Source organism: Cryptomeria japonica, chromosome 7, assembly GCF_030272615.1.
Source record: "Cryptomeria japonica chromosome 7, Sugi_1.0, whole genome shotgun sequence".
Lineage (NCBI taxonomy): Eukaryota > Viridiplantae > Streptophyta > Pinopsida > Cupressales > Cupressaceae > Cryptomeria > Cryptomeria japonica.
Genome location: NC_081411.1, coordinates 832,111,911 through 832,134,932, shown reverse-complemented (window position 1 = coordinate 832,134,932; position 23,022 = coordinate 832,111,911). Strand labels below are relative to the sequence as shown.

At 36.3% G+C, this 23,022-nt stretch overlaps 1 protein-coding gene across 2 annotated transcripts in view; it reads left to right on the top strand.

Moving 5' to 3' along the window:
* LOC131074294 (regulatory-associated protein of TOR 1) overlaps positions 1-23,022 on the top strand; it is a 71,865-nt gene that overhangs the window by 24,910 nt on the left and 23,933 nt on the right. For both annotated transcript variants that reach the window (XM_058010879.2, XM_058010880.2), the window contains exons 7-17: positions 6,112-6,266; positions 6,382-6,526; positions 6,619-6,697; positions 11,753-11,854; positions 17,834-17,917; positions 18,030-18,140; positions 18,346-18,699; positions 18,788-18,977; positions 19,149-19,766; positions 20,051-20,368; positions 20,493-20,616. In XM_058010879.2, the coding sequence (XP_057866862.1) occupies positions 6,112-6,266; positions 6,382-6,526; positions 6,619-6,697; positions 11,753-11,854; positions 17,834-17,917; positions 18,030-18,140; positions 18,346-18,699; positions 18,788-18,977; positions 19,149-19,766; positions 20,051-20,368; positions 20,493-20,616 (2,280 nt within the window). The remainder of the gene's footprint in view (positions 1-6,111; positions 6,267-6,381; positions 6,527-6,618; positions 6,698-11,752; positions 11,855-17,833; positions 17,918-18,029; positions 18,141-18,345; positions 18,700-18,787; positions 18,978-19,148; positions 19,767-20,050; positions 20,369-20,492; positions 20,617-23,022) is intronic.

Sequence of the window (23,022 nt, the reverse complement as noted above, 5' to 3'; positions counted from 1 at the left end):
GTTGGTTTGAGAGGATCTAGTCGTAGGATTACTTGAGATTCAAACTCGGAATCATGGTGTTTGTCGAGCGTGTCAAGCTGGAAAGCAGCATAGGACTCCGTTTTCAAATGGAGACGCTTGGAGAGCATCCAAGGTCTTGCAACTCGTTCATGCAGACATCTGTGGTCCCATGAACACTCCATCAGTCACTGGATGCAGGTATTTTCTATTATTTGTTGATGATTTCAGCAGACGCATGTGGGTTTATTTTCTTAAGCAGAAATCAGAGGTGTTCACCATGTTTCTAGCTGTCAAATAGTCACTCTTTGGTCCGACAATGGAGGGGAATTTTGTTCTACAGAGTTCACCAACTTTTGTGCATCACATGGCATTAAGCATCAACTTACCACACCTTACACCCCACAGCAGAATGGTGTTGTTGAGCGCAGGAACCGTACAGTCACTGAGATGGCTCGGTCTATGTTGGAGCATAGAAATGTTTCAAAACACTTTTGGGCGGAAGCGGTCTTCACTGCAGTCTACCTTCTGAACCGGTCTCCCACAAAGGCCATTAAGAAGATGACTCCAGAGGAAGCTTGGTCTGGCAGGAAGCCCAAAATCAGTCATTTGAAAGTTTTTGGCTCTACAACTTATGTTTGGATTCCAAATGCCACGCGTACCAAACTGGATCCAAAGAGTCAGAAATTGATGTTCATCGGCTACAGTGACAACCACAAGGCATATCGGTTGGTTGATATAGACACTAATCACCTCATATTCAGTCTAGATGTAGTATTTGATGAAGAAAGAGGGCCTTTTCAGCCTTCCTCTCCTGATTTGTGCACTGAGGATCACCCTCCAAAGGTTGTAAGTATGGGTGTTCGTCTTCCCTTAGCTCCACTTGATGGGAGGGATTTAGTTGACTCTGAAGTTGTGGGGTCTCCCAGGCATGACATTGCACCCCCTGACTTTCCTCAAGAGCACCCCCTGACTTTCCTCAAGATCTTCTCTATCCACATCCAGAGGAGCTTGCTCCAGATATTCCAGGCACTCTTCATCCTGCAGCAGATGTTGGTACTTCTACTCTTCGGCCTAAGTGGTGGGCCAAGACCATTGGTGATCTTCATGATGATGAGCTCATTGAGGGTAGATCCGTTAGAGGTAAGAGCCAACAACACAGTCAATTTTGTTCTTATGGCCAACATTCACAGTATTTATGAGCCTCAAACATATACAGAGGCTAAAGGTGTACTTGAATGGGAAAAGGCTATGGCAACGGAGCAACATAGTCTTTTGAAAAACAACACTTGGGTATTGTCTGATCTTCATCCAGGAAAGAAGCCCATTGGTTGCAAATGGGTGTTTAAAGTCAAGTATAAAGCTGATGGAAGTCTTGATAAGTACAAGGCTCGGTTGGTGGCAAAAGGGTTTTCACAGAAGGAGGGCATCGACTATGAAGAGACATTTGCTCCCACAACCAAGATGAGTACCATTAGGCTTGTCCGCGCTCTCTCAGTTCAATTTGGATGGAAAGTCCATCAAATGGACGTCAAGAGTGCCTTTCTCAATGGTGATTTGCAGGAAGAAGTCTACATGACGCAACCTCCAGGTTTCAAGGTTGCCGGTAAGGAACACCAGGTATGTAGACTAGTCAAAGCACTCTATGGCCTCAAACAGGCTCCTCGTGCATGGTACATCAAAATTGATAAGTACTTGATTGATTAAGGCTTTCAGAGGAGTCCTTCAGATCCCAATTTGTATGTCAAATATACTAGTGATGATATTCTATTTCTAGTAGTCTATGTTGATGATCTCATCATTACTGGCAATGCAACACATCTGATCATGCAGGTCAAATAGAATTTGTGTCAGCATTTTGATATGATAGATTTGGGACCACTCCATTATTGTCTCGGTGTAGAGGTTTGGCAAATTGATAGCCACATATTCATTTCTCAGTCAAAGTATGCCAAGAGCCTACTAGATAAGTTTCGAATGCAAGATTGTAAACTTGCATCTACACCTATGGAGATAGGGCTCAAATTATCAGCCAAATCAGATTCCCCTGTAGTGGATGAGTCTTCATTCAGGCAACTAGTGGGCAGCCTCATCTATCTCACCGCCACTAGACTTGACATCAGTTATGCTGTGAGCTATATTTCTCGCTTCATGTCAGCCCCAAAAGTTGAACATTGGGTTGCAGCGAAGTGTGTGCTTAGATATGTGAAGGGCACTCCTGATTTTGACATTCTGTACAACAGAAGCAAAGATCCTAGTCTGGTTGGTTTTACAGACTCAGATTGGGCAGGTTGTGTTGATGACAGAAAGTCAACTTCTGGGTATGTTTTCAGCTTGGGTACAGGTGCAGTCACATGGACCAGCAAGAAGCAACAGGCAATAGCTCTTTCCTCGACCGAAGCAGAGTATCGGGGAACTGTTAAGGCAGCATGTGAGGCAATTTGGCTACGTAGGATGCTTGCAGACATGCAAATGTCTCAACCAAGACCTACTCCCAGCATGTTGAAGATGGAACAGTGATACTGCAGTACATTCCTACAGAAGATCAGACGGCAGATATCCTCACCAAGTCCTTGAGCCTGGCAAAGTATCTCAAATTTAGAGGGCAGCTTGGTGTGATAGATAGCATGACCATTAAGGGAGGGTATTAGAATATTTAATTATATTTTAGTCACCTATATTTAGTTCCTTGTTTAATGGTCATTTAGCTACTTAGTTAATTAGCTTTTAAGCTTTATTTAGCATTTAGCTTTTTCTTTTTAATTAATTAGCTTTTAAGCTTTATTTAGCATTTAGCTTTTTCTTTTGAGTTGATTAGCTTTTAAGCTTAATTTAGCTTTTAGCTCTTTAATCTTTTACTTTAACGTTATGTTCTAATTATAGAACATCGTCTTGTAACCTCTATATATACGTGTGTATATCGTTCAATGTAATCATCCGATTATTGAATCATTCATTCAATTTATTTTTCAGTTTAAATGTTTTTACTCTGATTTTTCCTTTCAGAAGTGGGTGCCAAGGTCAGTAGAAAGATCCTCAAACTTGAGCACACCAAAGCAGATTAAAAACACTCTAAATGAGGGGACAAACTATGTTTTTGATTTTTCTATCACATTGAATTTTGCCAAAATTATGACAAAAGACAACTCCAGTACTGCCCAGACTAAAACAATTAAAAAAAGAAATAAAGCATTAAAAGACAGCACTGACTATCACTAAATATCTGTTCCAAACAACACGCAAAGTAGATATGCCTATTACAGCAGCTTGAATTACTAAATAAAGGGAATCAGTGTCCAGATGAAAGAGATTCAACCCCAAAAATAAGTTTGATTTTTGCTAGTTTCTGGTCCCAGCTGCAGGATAACAACAGCAACTGAGTAACCAACAAAAAACTCTCTTTACCCAGAAGGCACTCTCCATCAAACCTGGCTTCTCTCTTAGTATTTCAAGCTAGGCTTTTGATAAAGATTTTGTCAAACTGTTTGCAACTTTTGGATTCGAGCGAACATATCTATGTATTTAGAGCAAGCATGAAATATTAGATTTTTAGAGAGCTTGATGCAACTTTCATTATCACACTATACTATTGTTGGATTCAATATTTGATTAGTAAGATCTGTTATCAACCTGTGAAGCAATGTATCCTCACAACTTAGTCCTACTAGTGCTTGTTTTGTGCTGAACTAGGATATCATACTAGTGCTCTTTTTGGTAGGATTATCACGTGCCCAATCTGAATCAACAAAGTCATGCAACATGAATTCTTTGTGTCCAGCATACTTCAATCCATAATGAAGTGTGCTCTTAAAATATCAGAGCACATGTTTTGCAGTAGTTGAGTGATGGCTCAAATCACAAATAAAAAATAGGGAACATTGGAACATTTAAAAAAGTGAAAAACATAGGATTTTTAAATCTATGGCACAAACTCTTCTTCCTCCTCTTTTATGCGAATTGTAGCAGCTGATCACAAAGTTTTTTGATCTTATTTAAGTACATGGTTTCCATGTCTGTGCCGCTCATACTGTGTGGCACTGAGCTTGTTTGTCAGCAGCATTTTATGGGAGATGTTCACATTTTGATATAGAGTTGTAAAGCCATCGTCAATCTCCTTTGCTATCTTCTTCGCTGCAATGCGAGATATCAAATAACTTAACATTTTTCTGTTTGCTTTGGCTATCTTTTTCTTATATTCAAGCAACTGGATAACATCAGTAAGAGGTGCAACCCTGGTTCACATAGACCCAAAGATCAACTTTAATAGCATCTGCAATCTGCACTTTTTAAGGTGTAAAATTGGAAGCACACTCAAGGTGATCACCCTCTTTGAGACTAATAATACTCATGTTTGCAGCTGTTGGAACACATTGAAATTAAATAAATCAACTGGAAAAAGAATAGACCAACTATCTAACACTGGTGTGGATGAAAACACTCTAATCGATCCAAGTTGCTTAAAATCATTGAAGCATCGCAGGTTATGGTATGCTCCAATCATGGATGTGGAAGATCTCAGTTATTGTGTTTTGATATCATCATATTATCATGTTAAAATTTATGCAATGATATGTATGTTATGATTTCTGTGTGTTTCCGAGCTTTTTAAGGTCCATCCAATCCAAAGTGCGTATCATTTCATCCAATTTTTTGTAGAGCACATCCTATTACGGATTCAGATTCTCACCATTTGTGAAGAAATTGTGCCCCTTGACAGGGTGACTTGCTAGTGTTTGGGTAAATTTTCTAAATATTTTGTCTTCAGCTACTACTTAGTGCAAATTTCAAACAATGTTCCACAGGCTGCATTAATGGTGCACTCAGCGTGCAATCTGGTAAGTTTAAATTGATCCACTTATTACCTTTTCTATTGGGTCACAGTTCTTGTTTGCTAAGTTTTCCCTTCAGGACCCTCACATCCTTGAAGTTATTTTCCCAAATAGCTGGGTGGCAGTTTAAATTGTCTTTTTCTCAGCGATTCATTCTACTGGGCCCCACCTGAGAGGGCATTATTTTTCATTACTGCAGCAGTTTCAAGGGACTTGCCACCTTCAACAGTTACAAAGGAATATAATTTAAGTTCAGTAGATTCATTTAACTTTTTTTTGGCTGTGGTTGGGAATTTGTCTGCACTTATTTGTTCCACAGGCATTATTTTCTGCATCCTCTAATCTATATTACAGCTAGTTGTGACATTTTAAGCTCATTTGTCTGTTTGGCAGCATCTGGGATATATGTATTCCTTAAAACATCAGAGTTTAGCTCATTATTTTGATGAATAAAAATTCAGTAATAATGGGGGCCTTATGGCCTATAGGTTATTAGCTGGAGATTGGGGCTATTCAGCATATGACATTTTGTAATAGAATGAAAATTCGTAGTCTGGTTCTTAGTTCTTGTTTAGAGTTTTGTTGTATAAGGTGTTGTAGTGTCAGAATAAAAGAAAGGAATGAAAGGTGAAGTTTGGGATTGGAAGAGATCAATGAAGGTTTGGTGGCTCATATAGGCCTGTTATTTTCTGTTATTATAACATAGACATATTTCGAGGCTTTTAGCTTAAGTCCATTGATTTTTTTTTTTTTTCGTCTTTTCCATCTGTTGTCTCAAACGTTTTGCTGTTGGTCTGCCTGAAATGGCTACTTTTTGAAGGTACGTAGTTTTGGGTGTACTTCTTGCTATTGAGTTTTCTATTAACCTATGTTCGGACATATTTGTAATTCCATTGCTATGTACTATCCTGTGAAATTCCAGATGTTGGATAATTTATGTGCATTAAAGCCATGATTCAATTGGATGAGGGATATAGTCACAGATGTTCATTTATCTCATTTATATAATTGTTCTCTTATTGACTCTTTTGAAATGCTACTGTAAAAGCTACCTTTACTTTTATGTCTGAAATTAAATAATCAATATTTTTTGCTTTTTGGCTATTTCATTTTATTAGATTAGAGAATAACTTTTATTGTTGAACATCCAAACAATATTAGTTCGTAGCTCACATCTTCAATGTTACATTCTTTAATCCTTGTTCTTTGCTCTAGCATATCCTTTAATGTTGAACGCCTCTGGGGGATTTTGGCATCTGACTCTCTACACTGTTCATGCTTTCAGGTTTTGTACACGCTCACTGCTTCGGGATTCTCTTGATCCTAGTCTTGTTGACAAGATACCTGGGCGGCAGATTGATCGTAAAACTCTTTTGGGAGAACTGAATTGGATTTTTACTGCAGTTACAGATACCATTGCATGGAATGTCTTACCACGTGGTATAATAACTTTTACATATGTTTTTTATATATGTCTTGTCTGTATTGTAATTGCCTCATTGGTTTAGTGATTCTTCTTCTGAATGTATGTGAGAATCCATTGCCATTTGTGCAGAACTTTTTCAGAGGCTTTTTAGGCAGGACCTTCTAGTTGCGAGTCTCTTCAGGAACTTCTTACTGGCAGAACGTATTATGCGCTCTGCAAACTGTACTCCAGTTTCCTTTCCGCTCTTACCACCTACTCATCAGCACCCAATGTGGTAATTATTTAAAAAATGATTGCATTTCACATTCTGATCTCATGTCCATGTGGATTTTGATTGAGTCATTTCATCTAAACCTGGCTTTACAGGGATGCATGGGATATGGCAGCAGAGATATGTCTTTCTCAGCTACCAACTTTGCTTAGTGATCCAAATACCGAGTTTCAAGTAAGTTTTTGGAATGGTTTTAAACTATATCATCATGTACCTCTTGGCATTTCTCATAGTGATTTGTGTTATTTATCTTGTAGAATTTATGCATTTCAAAGGAGTATGTCACTAGCAATTGAGGATTATAAATTCCATAGAAGCAGTACATGGGATTGGTGTGGACTTGACAAACCAAAAGTATTAATTGAATTCAGTTGCTTGGGATTTATATCAGAAAAAATATTGTATACTAAAAATGTTAAATACTTATAAAAATAGAGGACAAATGCTCTTTAAAAAGATTCATGGTAAATAGAATGGATACAGATAGAAGGTGAATCCAAATAATAGTATTTAACAACAAATATGGAATTTTCTTATTGATCTTGCCGATTGCAATGCATATGTTGTCTCTAAGTTTTAAGTTTGATCCTACGGATCAATAACTTTGTCGGTTACAAATAATAATTTAAAATTACAAAGAAACAAAGCAGTCTATGAGACTATGATCCATTGAGAGGCTGCAAAATACGATGTTGAAGTGAAAAATAAATTGAATGAATGATTCAATAATCGGATGATTACATTGAACGATATACACACGTATATATAGAGGTTACAAGACGATGTTCTATAATTAGAACATAACGTTAAAGTAAAAGATTAAAGAGCTAAAAGCTAAATTAGGCTTAAAAGCTAATTAACTAAAAAGAAAAAGCTAAATGCTAAATAAAGCTTAAAAGCTAATTAACTAAAAAGCTAAATGACCATTAAACAAGGAACTAAATATAGGTGACTAAAATATAATTAAATATTCTAATACCTTCCCTTAATGGTCATTCTATCTACTAACTACCCTACAGAAGACACTGCAGGTCTTTTGATCACAAATGAAAAGAACACTCTGCTGCGATGGAGACCCTCCCTGGATCTGAAAAGTGTTAATGACCAAGAATACCAAAAGCCATCCAAGCTAATGTAACCTTCACACGCAAATTAGAGATCTGGCACACACGAATTACTGAAGCCTGAAACAATGATTTTGAAGAAAAAATCAGCAAACCCTTTTGTAGAAGAGTACCAACTCCAAAACCGACTGCAAGATACCACGGTTGTAGATGTTCGCCCTAGCAGGTGCGACCCAAACTGACTGCAACAAAGCACGATTTTGAGGAAAAAACCATCAAACCCTGAAATAGGAACCCTCGAAAAGAGAATTTACGATTTTGAGGAGAAAATCGAAAAACCAAGCAATCTGAGGGTTACAAATCATCGTTTTTGTGGAAAAAACGGTAAAACCTAGATAACTAAAATCTTACGCGAATATCACGGATTACAGATGAGATAATTTTTAAGGGAAAATTATAAACCCTGCGAACAATTTTTGAGGAAAAAATCGTGAAAAGCCTCCCATGATGTTTTGTGAAAAAAAATCAAAAAACCGACAGACAAATTTTCAAGGAAAAATCGTAAAAACCTTGGGACTTGTAAGACGAGGTCTGGCCTAAATCAATCTGATCAAGGCAACGATATTCAGATATCGTGAACATGCACTGTTTCTAGGTGTTGTGGTAGCTGTTGAATTTCTGACTGTGTTCCAACATGATGTTGGTCAAAGATGCTATCACGAAAATGGAGGTTGAACAAGGTCTACCTAGTGAAAGCATGAGAGAGAAGAATCTGATTCAAAAATTAGAATGGAAGCAGCTACACAAAAAATTTGAAACCTTGGAGGAGAATTCTGGCACAAATTCCAAGGTGCAAATTTCGAGGTTTGGAAGAAACCCCAAAATTAAAATTTTCTGCAAACTTAAAACAGCATAAATGGTGCCCAAAAAACAGCAAAAATCCCAACGTCCACAGAAATAGCAGAAATTGTCAACTGTTTTTAAATTCCAAGGCAAATTTGTTGGCACAAAAAAACGAGGCACCCAGAAAAATCTGAGACCAACCCAGAAAAGCTCTCGAAAAACCCACCAAGAATCTGAAAACAGATTGCAGATCCGACGGCTCAAAAATCGAGGCACGGAAAACGATGCACCCAGAAAAATCTGATGACGACCCAGTTGAGGTCTCGAAAAACCCACCAAGAATCTGCAAGCAAAATAAAATTTCGACTTGAACTGAAGGGTCAAAACCTTAGTCGAAATTGCAAAAACCCTAGGAAAATTTTCAATTTGCAAAAAAAACTCCAGGTTGCAGGCCCGAAAATCTCCAGAATGCTTAAAAAAAAATATGAACTGCTGCCCAGCACAAAGAAATTTGCCCGCGAACTAGAAACCTTCAACAAGCCTTCTAAAAAGCAAAATCGTTTTTTTATTAAAAAACAATAAAAAAAAAATCTGGAAAATATTCCAGAAAGAAGGGTATGAATTTTTATTAAAAAATTCGCCAAACTTTAAAGAATCCCATCGACCCGCTCTGATACCATGAAAAATAAATTGAATGAATGATTCAATAATTGGATGATTACATTGAACGATATACACACGTAGATATAGAGGTTACAAGATGATGTTCTATAATTAGAACATAACGTTAAAGTAAAAGATTAAAGAGCTAAAAGCTAAATTAGGCTTAAAAGCTAATTAACTAAAAAGAAAAAGCTAAATGCTAAATAAAGCTTAAAAGCTAATTAACTAAAAAGCTAAATGACCATTAAACAAGGAACTAAATATAGGTGACTAAAATATAATTAAATATTCTAATATGAAGGACCCACGTCCCTGCTTGACTCAAATTGATTATTCTCACATTCATTAAATGCCTCCTTCAAGATGGCCAAGTTCCCATTTTGAGTTTGAATTAATCTTGTTTATGCCAATATGCTGATCGTCTTTGACACAATTTGACACTATCAAGTCACATCTTTGTGACATATAATTATGTGCATTATGCAAGAAATTCAAATTGATTTCAAATTTGTAAGTTTCAACAATGAATAGAATTTAATAGCTTAACATAGTAATTTTTTTGTAAGTGTGAGTTTTCCTGAGATGTAAATGATTGTTTTGAACAAACATCAAAATGCATATCGTCATCCATTGTAGCAATTTGACTTCTTTCGCTAAAATATCCCACCATTGCCTTGACCAAAACCAAAATTTTCAACATTTAATTACTTATGTATTGTGTGTTTTAAGAGAAAGAAATCTTCCTCTACAATCTCCTTGACAACAAACTAACACTTGCAAATGGATAGGATAGCACAACCAGCTTGAAGCATTCAAAATTCAATCTTCAACTCTATTCATGCAATAGCAAGCAAGAAAATAAGTTCAGCAATGGAGGAAAATATTTTTGTTTTACATTCACAATATGAAAAATGAATTTGGTTTTGCCTTTTAGTCAACTCTATTCATGCAATAGCAAGCAAGAAAATAAGTTCAGCAATGGAGGAAAATATTTTTGTTTTTCATTCACAATATGAAAAATGAATTTGGTTTTGCCTTTTAGATGTTTTGTATAGCAAAAATTTGGTGGTGGGGGAGGGGGCTGGTGAATTTACCTTTTTCCAATTTTTTTTTACAAAAAGTCAAAAAATGTTTTACACATGAAATTCAGTGGTTTGGAGTTTTTGGGGACAAAATTTGCACTGGGTTTGCCAGGGCAGAACTCACAGGTTGAGGACGAAACCTTGTTTGGATCCATAGCAAATCTGACACAGACCAGTTTTGAGCCGCCCAGGACTCAGCCTCCTATCCTAAAAAACTGGTAACTTAGATTGACAATATTGTATACATTGTCTTAGTCCACTCTTTTTGATGCTTGGCAAGGAGATCACAAACATTGAGAATCGCATCTTTCAATATTTTATTCCCTAACCTCTTATATAAGGGAGTCTTGAGTCCCAGACTTCCAACTGAAATTTCATCAATCATTCTTTTCGAGTATGGAGACCTAACAATTTTGAATGGGATGCTAGAATAGTACAATAATTTAGCAATGGGCTCTTTGACTTGCTCATTAATGCTCTTATAGTACAACGACTTAGTACAATAAAGATGGTAGAGCTATAGGGGTATTAGGAGGTTAAAAAAAGCATTTATGTTTCCCCAACTTGTTTGGTTTTTTGGATGTGAAAGGTATAGAGGAATTTGCACTAGGCTCCTGCCATTGTGAAGGTTAATTCTCATTTGAAGGACTAGCTCTTGCTTTAGTAGACATTGATCCAATAGTTTTTTTTGCCTTTCTTTGTTTTGTTCTTTTGCAAAAGCCTCGAGAAACAACAAAGCTTGATGAGTGACAGTTGTGGGGTAATGTTTGCAAGCCCTAATATCATGCTTTGCCATCTTGCTGTATATCCCAACTGCATTTAATTTCACAAAAAATGCATTTTAATTTGTTGATACCAAAAATATCCTAAACATTAAAACTAAACCAAAAAAATTGTTTAGGGTAACTAAAATTTTAAAAACTAACCCTAAACTAAAGTGCTTTAGTGTTAAGAGTTGAAACATAGAACCTAATAATTCTATTAATATGGAAAGTTAAAAACAGGCTTACGATTCTGTAAGGGCTTTAAATTTTAGGCTATAAATCCCCATTATTATGGTTAGGATATAATATTGAAGACCCTCTAGGGTTTAAAATATGAATGGCCTAGTTAAAAATAAAACCTAATTGCCTAACTACTCTTAACTTTTAAAATAAATAAAAAACTTGAAATAAATAAGAGACTCCTATGGTGTTTACTTGTTTGAGAATGAGAATGAAATGGATTTTTGCAGAGGGTGTGTAGAATGAGTGTACTTAGCCGTGCCTAAATTGATCCAAGTGCCAAGTCAATCCCAATCTTGTGTAAACCAAGTATTTATAATAAAATTGAATAAACTGGTTTAATTGCAAATAAGCTGTGGGGTTTTCAGAAAATTGGAATTTATTTGCATGATTAAAGCATCAATAAGACACCCATCAGAATTGTGTTTGCAATTGGGAAAAAATAGTGATGATCTGATATGAATCTGATTGCTGAGGAATCACCATATCTGCTTCTATGATTAAATCTATCAAATATTTTTGTAGGCCATGGATATTTTTTTTCTAACTTTCATTCTATTTTGGACTTTCTAGCCAAGTCCTTTCTTCACTGAACAATTGACAGCTTTTGAGGTGTGGCTTGAGCATGGATCTGAACGGAAAAAGCCACCGGAGCAGCTTCCTATTGTTCTTCAGGTAAATTTCAGTTTTTTTCTGAATATGTTTTTAATTGCCATATAATTGCAGGTGAAAATAAAGGCAAGTATGCATGTGGTATTTTTTGTGCTTTATAGTAATATGCAATAATCACTTTTATAATATGGCTGTTTTTGATATTGCTATTTGTCACAGGATAGTAATTCAGTTTGTTTTTTACGAAAATCACAAGATCAATAAAGTATCAAATACATATACATGCATTTGACAACCTGCATGTTTTGTTTTACTATGGAAATTTGATTATATGTTGTATACATCTATAACTGTACTTCAATTCATTTTTGCTTACTTGTAATATGGATTTTTTTCTTTTTGTATTTTATTCTGTGCATTATGCATCAGTGAAAACCTTATTCATTGCAAGGTCTTTTCTAATTGACAAAGCAACAATTTACTTATGTTATCATTTCTTCCACCTTAAACCACTATAGAGGTTAGAAAGTTTGATGTGATATCGTTTAGTGAAATTGCATGGATGCAAGTCAGGTTATCAAAAATGTGGGACAAGAAGCAAAATGTGAACTGTTTAGCTGATAAATGATTGTTTACTCTCTTGGGAATAAGGAAAACTTTAAGGCAATCAAATTTTGCTATGTTTATAATATTCAAGGATAAGGATTTATTATATTCAGATTTAGTATAATAAGGATAAACATTAAGAAACAATGTTCCCAGTACAGCAACCTTGGGATATGAAATAAAACTTAGTAGAAGAGAGTAAGAACTTGTACAACGGTTATTAAATTTTTTTTAACAAGAATTTTTTTTTACAATTTTTTAACTTTTTTTATGCTATTTTTGTTCAAATTATGTTGTTCATAACTATAAATTCTGTTTGGGCTAATTCTGTATGGGTCAATGTTTCTTATAATATCTAAATTGCTGTGTTCACTCTCCTCCAATGGCCACACATTCTGGTTTGATTTGCTCTGGAAAAGGGTATGGATTTGGTTTGTGCCCTGGTATGTTCTGGGCCGTGGAATGTAGGTTGAATTTGCATCTGGGTATGTCCATGGACATATCAGGGTGAATCCGGGTTGCAAATGCAGAGAATGCACCTGCAGAGAATCCACTGGGATTCTCATAGTAATGATAGTAACTGTGTTTACCATTCTCTAATGTCTTATTCTATTGATGTATTCCATTTGATAAATATGTAAGCTGTCATGAAAATACTGGGATGGGGTAGAGATAAGTACTTTGGGAGCATTTGGTTTCAAAATTTACTTATCTCTTTCTGTTAATTAGAATGGACCTTTAATCTTTTCTTCTTGAACTGATTGAAGTTCATTTCAAGTTCTATACCTCATGAACTAGGCAACAAGCTTCATGATGTACAGATCCTTTATTTCTTTGTAAGAATTAGTACTCCATCTAAGTCTCTCATAACTTCAGCTCATGGTCTTTACTGTTCAGTGTGTATGAAGTCATGAACTTTCACATTTTTTAGATTCTGAGCTTTCTCTGTTTTTTATGTGGACATACTGAAAACGTACCCATCTCCAACTTTTTTTTTACCTTACTAGTATACCCAAATCCTCAGACTTGAATCCAAACCTGAAATCCAATCAGTAACTTTGCATAATTGTTTGCACAATAGAGAATGTCACTGGGACTAGAAAGAACACCCAGCTACAACAGATCGATACTAGGGTATGAAAGAACCATATAAGCTGGGTAAGTGGTTAAAACTTAAGTTAATCAGTACAACAACGGAAGTTCAACAAGTGAGAGTTAAACCCTGGTCGTAGAATACATGTCCAGATGTACATTACCAAGTAGGGAGGATCTCCCAACTAAATTAAAGTTAAAATAGGCAATGAGATCGAAGGAATAGGAATGAGGCATGAAACTATTGTAGTCACATATATCACACATGCGATATAATCCTCACTCACCACAAAACTCTTGGTATACCTGGTTGGACAATCCTGGGAAGAAGCATATTACTTGCAAGGACCACTATAAACATCAAAGGTTGACGAGTTTCAAGAGTGGTAAAGGAAAATATTAGTTTAACTTTACTGAATACTCCGTTCTTGGATTGCAGATGATGAGGAATTGAAGGTTAAACAAGCTGAATAGGAATACATCTACGACACCTACTATTAGAATAAGAGGATAGGGATGCCTTAGATGTACACAAAGCTAGACACTGTCCCATTGAGTTTTCACCCGTGTATATATCCAAGGAGTGCCTCAGGCATACTGGAAAGTAGGTAATCCATCCTTGCTGCCTTGGAGGACCTCTGTAACATCCTACCTGTGAGTGATGGTCTCTGGTAGTAAAAGGACAAAGTGCCTCTGTTAGAAAATAATATATTTTGATAGGCCATGTGTTGGAACAAAACAGTTTTTTTCTTTGTGGGCAGTCATTGTATGTAGTACTTTTAGATTTCAAATCGATTATTTATGATTTCCAATAAAGCAAAAGAAAAGCTTTTTTATGCGAAGAGTGTTTGTCCTGAATTATTTCCTTTCAATTATTTGAGTTGTATTTTTTCTTTTTATTTTGTAGCAGTGCTTTGATATGGCATTGCAGGTTTTAATGGTATAATTTACTCACAATTATAAGGGTACTTGTTTTTTATTTAGGTAAGTTGTGGACAAGGGGTCCACTCCTGTATAAATTAAATCCACAAATGTCATAATTTGCATAACCCGAAAGAGTGTGCATCGGAATTACATTTTTCAGTTTTTTATTTCTTTGTTGACCTTAAGGTCATAGCATGCATTGCTTTTAAAGGAGGAGTTTTCTTCCTCTTTACTTTTGTGCACTCCTGCTCAATCCTAGATGAGGAATTCCCTTCAATACATTCTTCCCTATTCGAAATTTCTTTGTAGACATTGGCTTTAGGTGCCTTAGTTGAAACAATGGAGAGAGCAAGATTGATGTCAGAATTGTCCCCTAGAATATGAGAACCCTCTAAGATGCTTGCATTGGAATTAACTGCTTTCACAGACTCAGTTGTAGGAGTGAGCAAGCCTACGAAGGAGAGGTGCACGATGAATGAAAGTTGTCATGAAGTGAATTTGGGGCAGTGGTGTCTAGTTTTTCATTGGGAGGAACCATACAATGATGGGATTCAACCCCATTCTGCCAAGTGGGCTGTGCCCATACATGAGAATGTTTCTTGTTGCAGTGGGGGAAGTGAAATGTTCTGTTGAAAAGCATAACCTACATTTGAAAGCAATTTTTTCATAATCTACTGGCTGTCTTCAACATCTGTTACCATCCCTTAATGCAGTCTCCGCAGGAAGACCTTTTGAGAGATCCATTTCAACACAAAGATGTGCACTAGTGGAACCTTCATAATTGATTGTTTCTTTTGATATGCTCTGATACTTCCCCAAACCATCACCAATAGATTTCAAGCACTCGATTTCTTAGAATTGTAAGGGGAGATGAGACTTATCCATGGATAAGCAAAAGAGAATGTCTAGGTGTGAGGGTTGAAGGAAGGGAACCATGGCTTCATTCATAAAAAATCACTGCGAAAAAACCAAGTTATCATAAATCTGCAAATGAGGGCGTTATTATGTAGGAACTCCTCTCTATCTCAGATAAAACTGCCCAGGTTTATCTCTGATGCTGAAGCTGAAGGAAGAATTGAGAAGGGCAGTTCCAGATTACCAGAAGCACGGGGTAAAGAGGAGCCGAAAGGAGAGATGCTTTAAGGCAATTTGGAGGTTTGAAAAGGCTTGTGCCCTACCTGAGAATTCTGGTGCAAAGATGCCTTGAAATCTAAGGGGACTTAGCTGGCATGCATCTGAGGTAGGGCATGTGTTCTTGCCACCACCAATTGTAGCATTGCCCTCACCCAAGCATCGGTCCTTTTCAACCATAATCTTGGAATCCACAACCATTGAGGACCTAGACAAAATGAGAAAGCACATCACTACCCAAATAAATTGAGCCCAATTTCTCTTGCTTGGTGGGAGGGGAGGGAGGCTAAGATGCCAAACTTGGAGCGCTCGAACCACGTCTCCAAGCAACATGTCGTGAATGTTTTTTAGAAACCCTAGTCGCATTCTTGAAGTGATCTTCAAATTTCTGCAAAGCATTTGAGCACGGTGGAGTGCAATCTAATCCAACACTCGTCGAGCCAAAACCCTTAATTTCATTGCTCGCATGTGCTATGTAGAGGTCAAAACCAACCCTATTACCGAGCATTGAAGAAGATAGGCGAAAAATTGCAGAGCGGAGTGGAGTTTATATAAGGGTACTTGTTATGAACCTAATTAACCTATATTAGTTATCGGCCTTTATTTGTAATATTGATGTATATGTTTTTATTTACATTTGTAATATTGTATCTGCACTTCCATGTAGTAAACCGATAGTATCAGAATTAGACATTAGGCTTGCTGCCTTCATTGTTATGCTGGATTGGGTTCAATTTTAGCTGATTTTGGTTTTGCTTCTGTGCTGCTTTTGGCTGAATTTTTGTTATTTTGTGTTTTATTACTTATATTCAGTTGCTTGCAGCTTTTTTCCATGCAACATTTTTTAGTCATTGATTGACACCTTCATCATGCTCCCTAGTGTCTTGTTGAAATTATTTTAGGCAGTCACCTAGGATTTGCCTATTGTTTGCTGGATGGTTGATTGAAATTGATCAATACCTAATCAACTCAGCCAAGAGTATTAATAGAATAGTAGTAGTGATAGTCATAATGATAAATGTACGTAGGCATGGGAGAAGATCAGCTTTAACATATGGCTCTTTTTGTTAAAGAATTTAACAGATAATTTGTGCATTGAAATTATTCTTATACAATCTACTAATTTCAGAGTTGCATTCTTTTTAGGGATTAAAGATGTATATCAGATTGGATTGTATTACTATTTTCTATATATATATATATCTTTCATATGCAGTAATAATTTACTTATTCAAAATCTTATTTCATCTGAGCACTAGGTTATTGGGTCTCTCTCTCTCTCTCTCTCTCTCTATATATATATATATATATATAGATCATGGGGGAAGAGTAGCTTTGCTATATGGCTACTTTTGTTAAGAGATAATTTGTCCATTGTAAGTCTTCCTAGATACAATCTACTAATTTCATGTATGTATGTATGTATCATGGGGGGAGACTGAAAAATTGATTGCTTAAAATAATCAGATGCTTTTGTTCAATCGTAGAGCTGTTTAAATAGGCGATTACACACAGTGATGTTTCTAAAAAAAAACAACCGCTTCTAAAAATAGAAAACTAAATAAAGCAAATAATTACCTCTAATGACCATTAATATACTAATTAATTTTTTTTATTCTAATACCCTTCCTTAATGGTCATTCTATCTACTAACTACCCTACAAAAGACACTGCAGGTCTTTTGATCACAAACAGAAAGAACACTTTGTGCGGCGGAGACCCTCCCTGGATCTGCAAAGTGTTAATGACCAAGATTACCAAAATCCATCCAACCTGATGTTGAGTAACCGCATTGAAACCTGAAACCACGATTTTGAGGAAAAATCGACAAACCCTCCAAAACTGAAGTTTGCAAATCATCATTTTTTGTAGAAAAAAATGGTAAAAACCCTGAAACAATTTTTGAGGAGAAAATCGAACAAAACCCGGAAACGTCGCATCGCGAAACACCAGACATCACGTGGCAAAACACCAGACATCACGTGGCAAAACATCAGACATCACGCGGTAAAACATCACTCCTTGATTTTTGAGGAAAAATCAAGCATTACCCTCCCTTGATTTTTTGTGGAGAAAATCAGAAAACCTGCTTAACCATTTGAATTATCATTTGCAACTTATGCTTTTATCAAATCTTTTGAACTGTTTTTATCCTTTTCTTTCTTAGAATATATGCATGGATATACATATAAACTGCATTACATTTTTGACTTTTATTATTTTTACTTTTAAGTTTAATTTTAAATTATGACTGTTGGATTCAAGGTATCTAAATGTTGTGTAATGCAGGTATTACTAAGTCAATCTCACCGATGTCGGGCTCTGGTATTGCTTGGAAGATTCTTAGACATGGGAGCCTGGGCTGTGGATCTGGTAGGCAAATCTCTTTATGTTCACAGTGGCTTTACTTCTGTAGAAAGATTGTGTATCTGTGCTGTATTAAGTTTATTTATTCTTATATCAATATTTCTTGGATGCTTTGCAGGCTCTTTCTGTTGGTATCTTTCCCTATGTGCTCAAATTGCTTCAAACAACAGCCACAGAACTGCGACAAATACTTGTGTTTATATGGACAAAGATTCTTGCTCTCGACAAGGTAATAGAATAGCTGATAAATTTAAATTAACAAAGTAGACATCTTTATATTAGATCTTGGGCAATGGTTCTATTTTTTCCTGTGTTCCGGCTCTGATTTATTGTCACGTGTTAATAATGTTATCAGTTCTGGATGAGGAAAAAGTTTAATCAACTGGCAGATTTTGTTCTTTATATTCTGATTTTTTGGTTATATACATCTGCAGTCGTGCCAAGTGGATTTAGTGAAGGATGGTGGTCATCAATATTTTATCAAATTCCTTGATAGCACAGACGTTTATGCAGAACAGCGTGCTATGGCAGCTTTTGTGTTAGCTGTGATTGTTGACGGACATCGTCGAGGGCAGGAAGCATGTTTGCAGTCTCGATTAATCAATGTATGCCTGCAGCATATGCAGGTGGCTCCTCCAGGTGAGGCACAGCCAGAACCGTTGCTTTTGCAATGGCTTTGTTTGTGTCTTGGAAAGCTGTGGGAAGGTTTTCCAGAGGCCCAAGTGCTAGGCTTGAATGAAAATGCCACAGCTATATGTTTGCCTTTGCTATCTGAGCCTCAACCAGAGGTGATTGTTGAATTCAAATTAATGTTACATTACTTAAACATTGTCATGGAATGGACATTCAGCTGTAACTTTGTGCTTGGATTTTCAGGTGAGGGCATCTGCTGTTTATGCTTTAGGAACTCTTCTAGATACTGGCACTGAGCCATCAAGAGATGCGTATTGTTATGATGATGACGACGAAGATGAAGAAAGAAGTAAAGCAGAACAAGAAATTGCAAAAAATCTCCTTAAAGTGCTATCTGATGGCAGTCCACTTGTCAGGGCTGAACTTGCAATAGGTATTAGTAGTTCCAACAATAAACACTTTATAAGCCACTTCAGCATGTTAAGTCTATAAATATTGAAGTTATAGAGATTATTTTGAAATGGGAGCCTACATTGTTTACTAAAGCCTAAAATTTTGATTTAATTGTATCTAAGGAATTATGGTGATTTAACTTGTTTTTCAGCCTTATCACGCTTTGCTGTTGGGCACAACAAGCAGCTGAAACCAATGGCTGCTGCATATTTAAAGCCACCTTCCAATTCCACATTGACTTCATTGCCATCATTGGCATCTGTGAGAAGTTCAACCAACAGCTACATTAATGCTGGCCAGTTAACTCAATCACTGAATGTGTATTCTGCTAACCATGGTCCAGTCTTAAGAGTAGGAAGTGACAGTAGTACCCCAGCTCGAGAGGTAAGGGTACCTGCCAGTAGCCCACTGGCATCGTCTACTGTCATGCATGGATCTCCATCATCTGATGGTTCCCAGCATTCAGAGTCCAGGGTGTCACTAACTGATGCTGCAAGTAATGGAAATATAAGGCTTCCGAAGTCCAGATCCTTGGATAATGCAGTATATGCTCAGTGTGTTGCAGCAATGTATACATTGGCAAGGGATCCTTCTCCACGTGTTGCGAGTTTGGGGCATCAAATACTGCGGATAATTGGTGTTGAGCCAGTTGTGGTGAAGCCAGTCAGGCCTACAGGTGGTGTTGGACATCCCCGGGATGCTTCTCTTTCATCTGTTCATGCTATTCCTGGATTGGCACGTTCATTTTCTTGGTTAGATTTAAATCCAGGTTGGTTTTTTAAACTGTTACAGTTATATAAAGCAAGATGCAAAGATGTTTAGGTTAGTGCAATGTATTACAGAGGTCTAGCTTAGAGTAAAACAGAGTACTTAGCAATTGTTGCCACCAGGCTCTATCTTAAACAGGAGAAACATTCTGCTGATTAGTTTATTAGTTGTTTCTGTCACTTTGGTGGTGGTTGCGATAAAAATATACATATTTTTTTATTAATTAAAGTGTTCATTTTATGTGAATGAAATTTTTACATGCTGTTGCATTTTTATGTTTTGCAGCACCTATTACATTCAGAACTCCTCCCGCAAGTCCCCCAACTCGGACACAATTAATGCGGAGGGTGTGCTCATTAGAGTTTAGTCCTCATATGCGCACTGCTTCAGATGCCGGATTAGCAGATTCAATTTTAGCCCAATCTGTAACGGCATCAACTTCTGAAAGAGGGCTTGTTCCACAATCAACTATTTATAGTTGGAGTTGTGGTCATTTCTCAAGGCCTCTTTTGTCTCCAGCTAATGATGACGAGGAATCATTAGCAAGAAGAGAAGAACGAGAGAGCATGACTCTTGATAGAATAGCAAAATGCCAACACTCCAGTTAATACCATATTTGCCTTTATCCAGAAAGTATTTATTTCTTGTTTAAAATAAGTTATATTTTGTGTGTTTTGCATGTGACTTGACAAAAATGATAGATAAGAGTTGGTTTTGTATCTTGCAGATGTAACCAAAGTCAGTGATCAAAATGCGAGTTGGGATACAGGCTGTGAGCTAGGAACTAAGGCTGTATTGCTCCATCCTTTCATCCCAATAGTAGTTGTAGCAGATGAGAAGGAGACAGTAAGGTATACGTCATTTTTCTTATCTTAACCTGTGTTGTGTGTACACTTTGATATTTGTCAGTTCTATATTACAGACTTTTGGTTGTGATACTCATAAAGCAAGTGAAAGTGTGTCATGTTAGATTTGTTTTTCAAGTATGCTAGTTCTTTCTTTAAGAAGATTATTAGTTCTTTATTGCTGGGTGTCCATGTAACAGACAAGATTTGAAAAGGAGAATTTTGGTCATTAACTGTGACCCCAATGTTTACTAGGCTGATGAAATTTTTATATGTTTATCTTCTGGACCTTGTCTTAGATCAAGTAATAAATAACAGTTTTAGGTAAGATTAAATTAAGGTGGTATATAGGTCATTGTGTGTACAAGTTAAATAAGCTTAGCGATCCAGTATGTTCAACGTAAGTAGATTTACTATTTAAGTTAAAACAGCTTTGTGCTTGAACTTGCCTTGTATGTGTCAGTCCATAATAGTTAAACAACTGACGACAGGGTGGTATATTTTGTACGTTGAAGACTAATTAATGGTTGTAGAGAAATTTTCAAATTTCTATAAGCCTTCTTCAAGGAAGCAAGTGGAGGATTTCATTAGATGATTATCATGCTTTCAATCCAAACCTCCAAAAATAAATTGCTGTTTATACCAGTGATTGTAGTTCTCTCCAGGGCTTAAAAATCCATATCCTTGAACCTTATTAGTGGATTGAGACTAGTCTTAGGAAAGACATTTCATCTTTTCGTGGTCAACAAATTTTTGAAAATGACTATTTATTTCTCCCAACAGAATTGCAGATGATGCTGAAGATGTGTAATTGCTTTTGTAGTGTGAATGTTGTCAATATTGCTTTACCAGTTATTAATTTTGATTGCAATTTAGATTTCTTCATCATTTTTCAAAACCATGTGAAATATTTTAGGTTCTTGTTTGAAGTTCTCTGTATCTATCACAATGAAAACGAGAAGTGAGACAATTTTAATTAAAATAGATCTGATTGATGTCTCTACAACCACACTTTTTTTGAGGTTTACCATGGTTATGTATTGCTTGCTCCATATAATTTTCTTGTAGCCTACCCTACAACTCTTTATCATCAACTAAGTTTTTTGCAGCTAAAGCTTCTTCAGCTGTCAAATATTTGGCTAAAATCCAGGTAAAAGTTTGTGTTACATTGTTGAAGGTTCGAGGAAAATAAAGAGCCTCATAATTGGTATAGAGTTTATATTGGTTATAAATGTATGGTTCTGTTTAGAAGGCTTGTACCTTGACCCCTTGCACTAGTCTCCCATACCGAAACTTTAGGAGACTTCAGATGAAGTTTCTTTGTTTTTTAAAATATATCTTATAAATTACATTGTATTTCTAGACTTACAGATAAGCGGTTGACATCAATTAAAGGAAATAAAACTATACACTAATAGACCTGTAATTTTCTTTTTTTTTTCCATAAAATTTTACAAGTGTTTTGTTACATCCCAAAGAGGTAAGAATATATGGCGAAACAATACCAAGGCTTAAGATGTGTACATGCGTTGAAGTTATATTGGTTGATGGAAATTATTTTCATCTCCAAGGTTAGACATACTATGCTTTTGAAAGCAGTGGGACTCCTCTTCTAGTTTCATTGTCATCTCCAAGTCATTACAGTTTTAGGCATTTTAGTATTTAGCATTCTTTAAATATGTCCTCTCTCTCTCTCTCTCTTTCTATGTATATGTGTGTGTGTGTGTAGTTGTCTGCAAGTACCCTTCTCAACGTTTTTTGAAAATAGCATACCAGTACCCATCCCCGTCCTTTATAACTATGATCTTAGACCATTTTAGCATGGCTTGGAGAAAATGTTTCTAGGTTGGTTTAGATTTCATAACATGGTATGCATGTGGTAGGAATCTAAGATGTCATTTGCTAGATAATATGACAAAAAGTGATTGCAAAATGGGTGCTGCAGCGTGCACGAAACACAAAGATTACAAAACAAAACCTTGACTTGCAAAATAATCTGAAAATGTGACTGCAAAATGGATGCTGCAGCGTGCACGAAACACAAAGATTACAAAACAAAACCTTGACTTGCAAAATAATCTGAAAATGTGACTGCAAAATGGGTGTTGCAGTGTCATGAAGCATATCATGGTGTGTCATCAAAGTTTACAAACCAAATTTCGTGGTGTGTGCACAAATTGTAACATACAGTGGAGTGTATGCCCCCATGTTAAAGCGATTGCATACGCCTTACCAAGAGCAATTGCTTTAAGGTAGCATATAGACATCCAAAGGATTAGGTTGCTCAATCGAGTTCACAACATTGTTGGCTCCATTAGAGATGTCATCATACCTACAAAGCTCTATCATTATGCTCAACAACACTCGTAGAATGGGATAAAAAACAATTGGTAAAGATTTGTAAATTTTGAT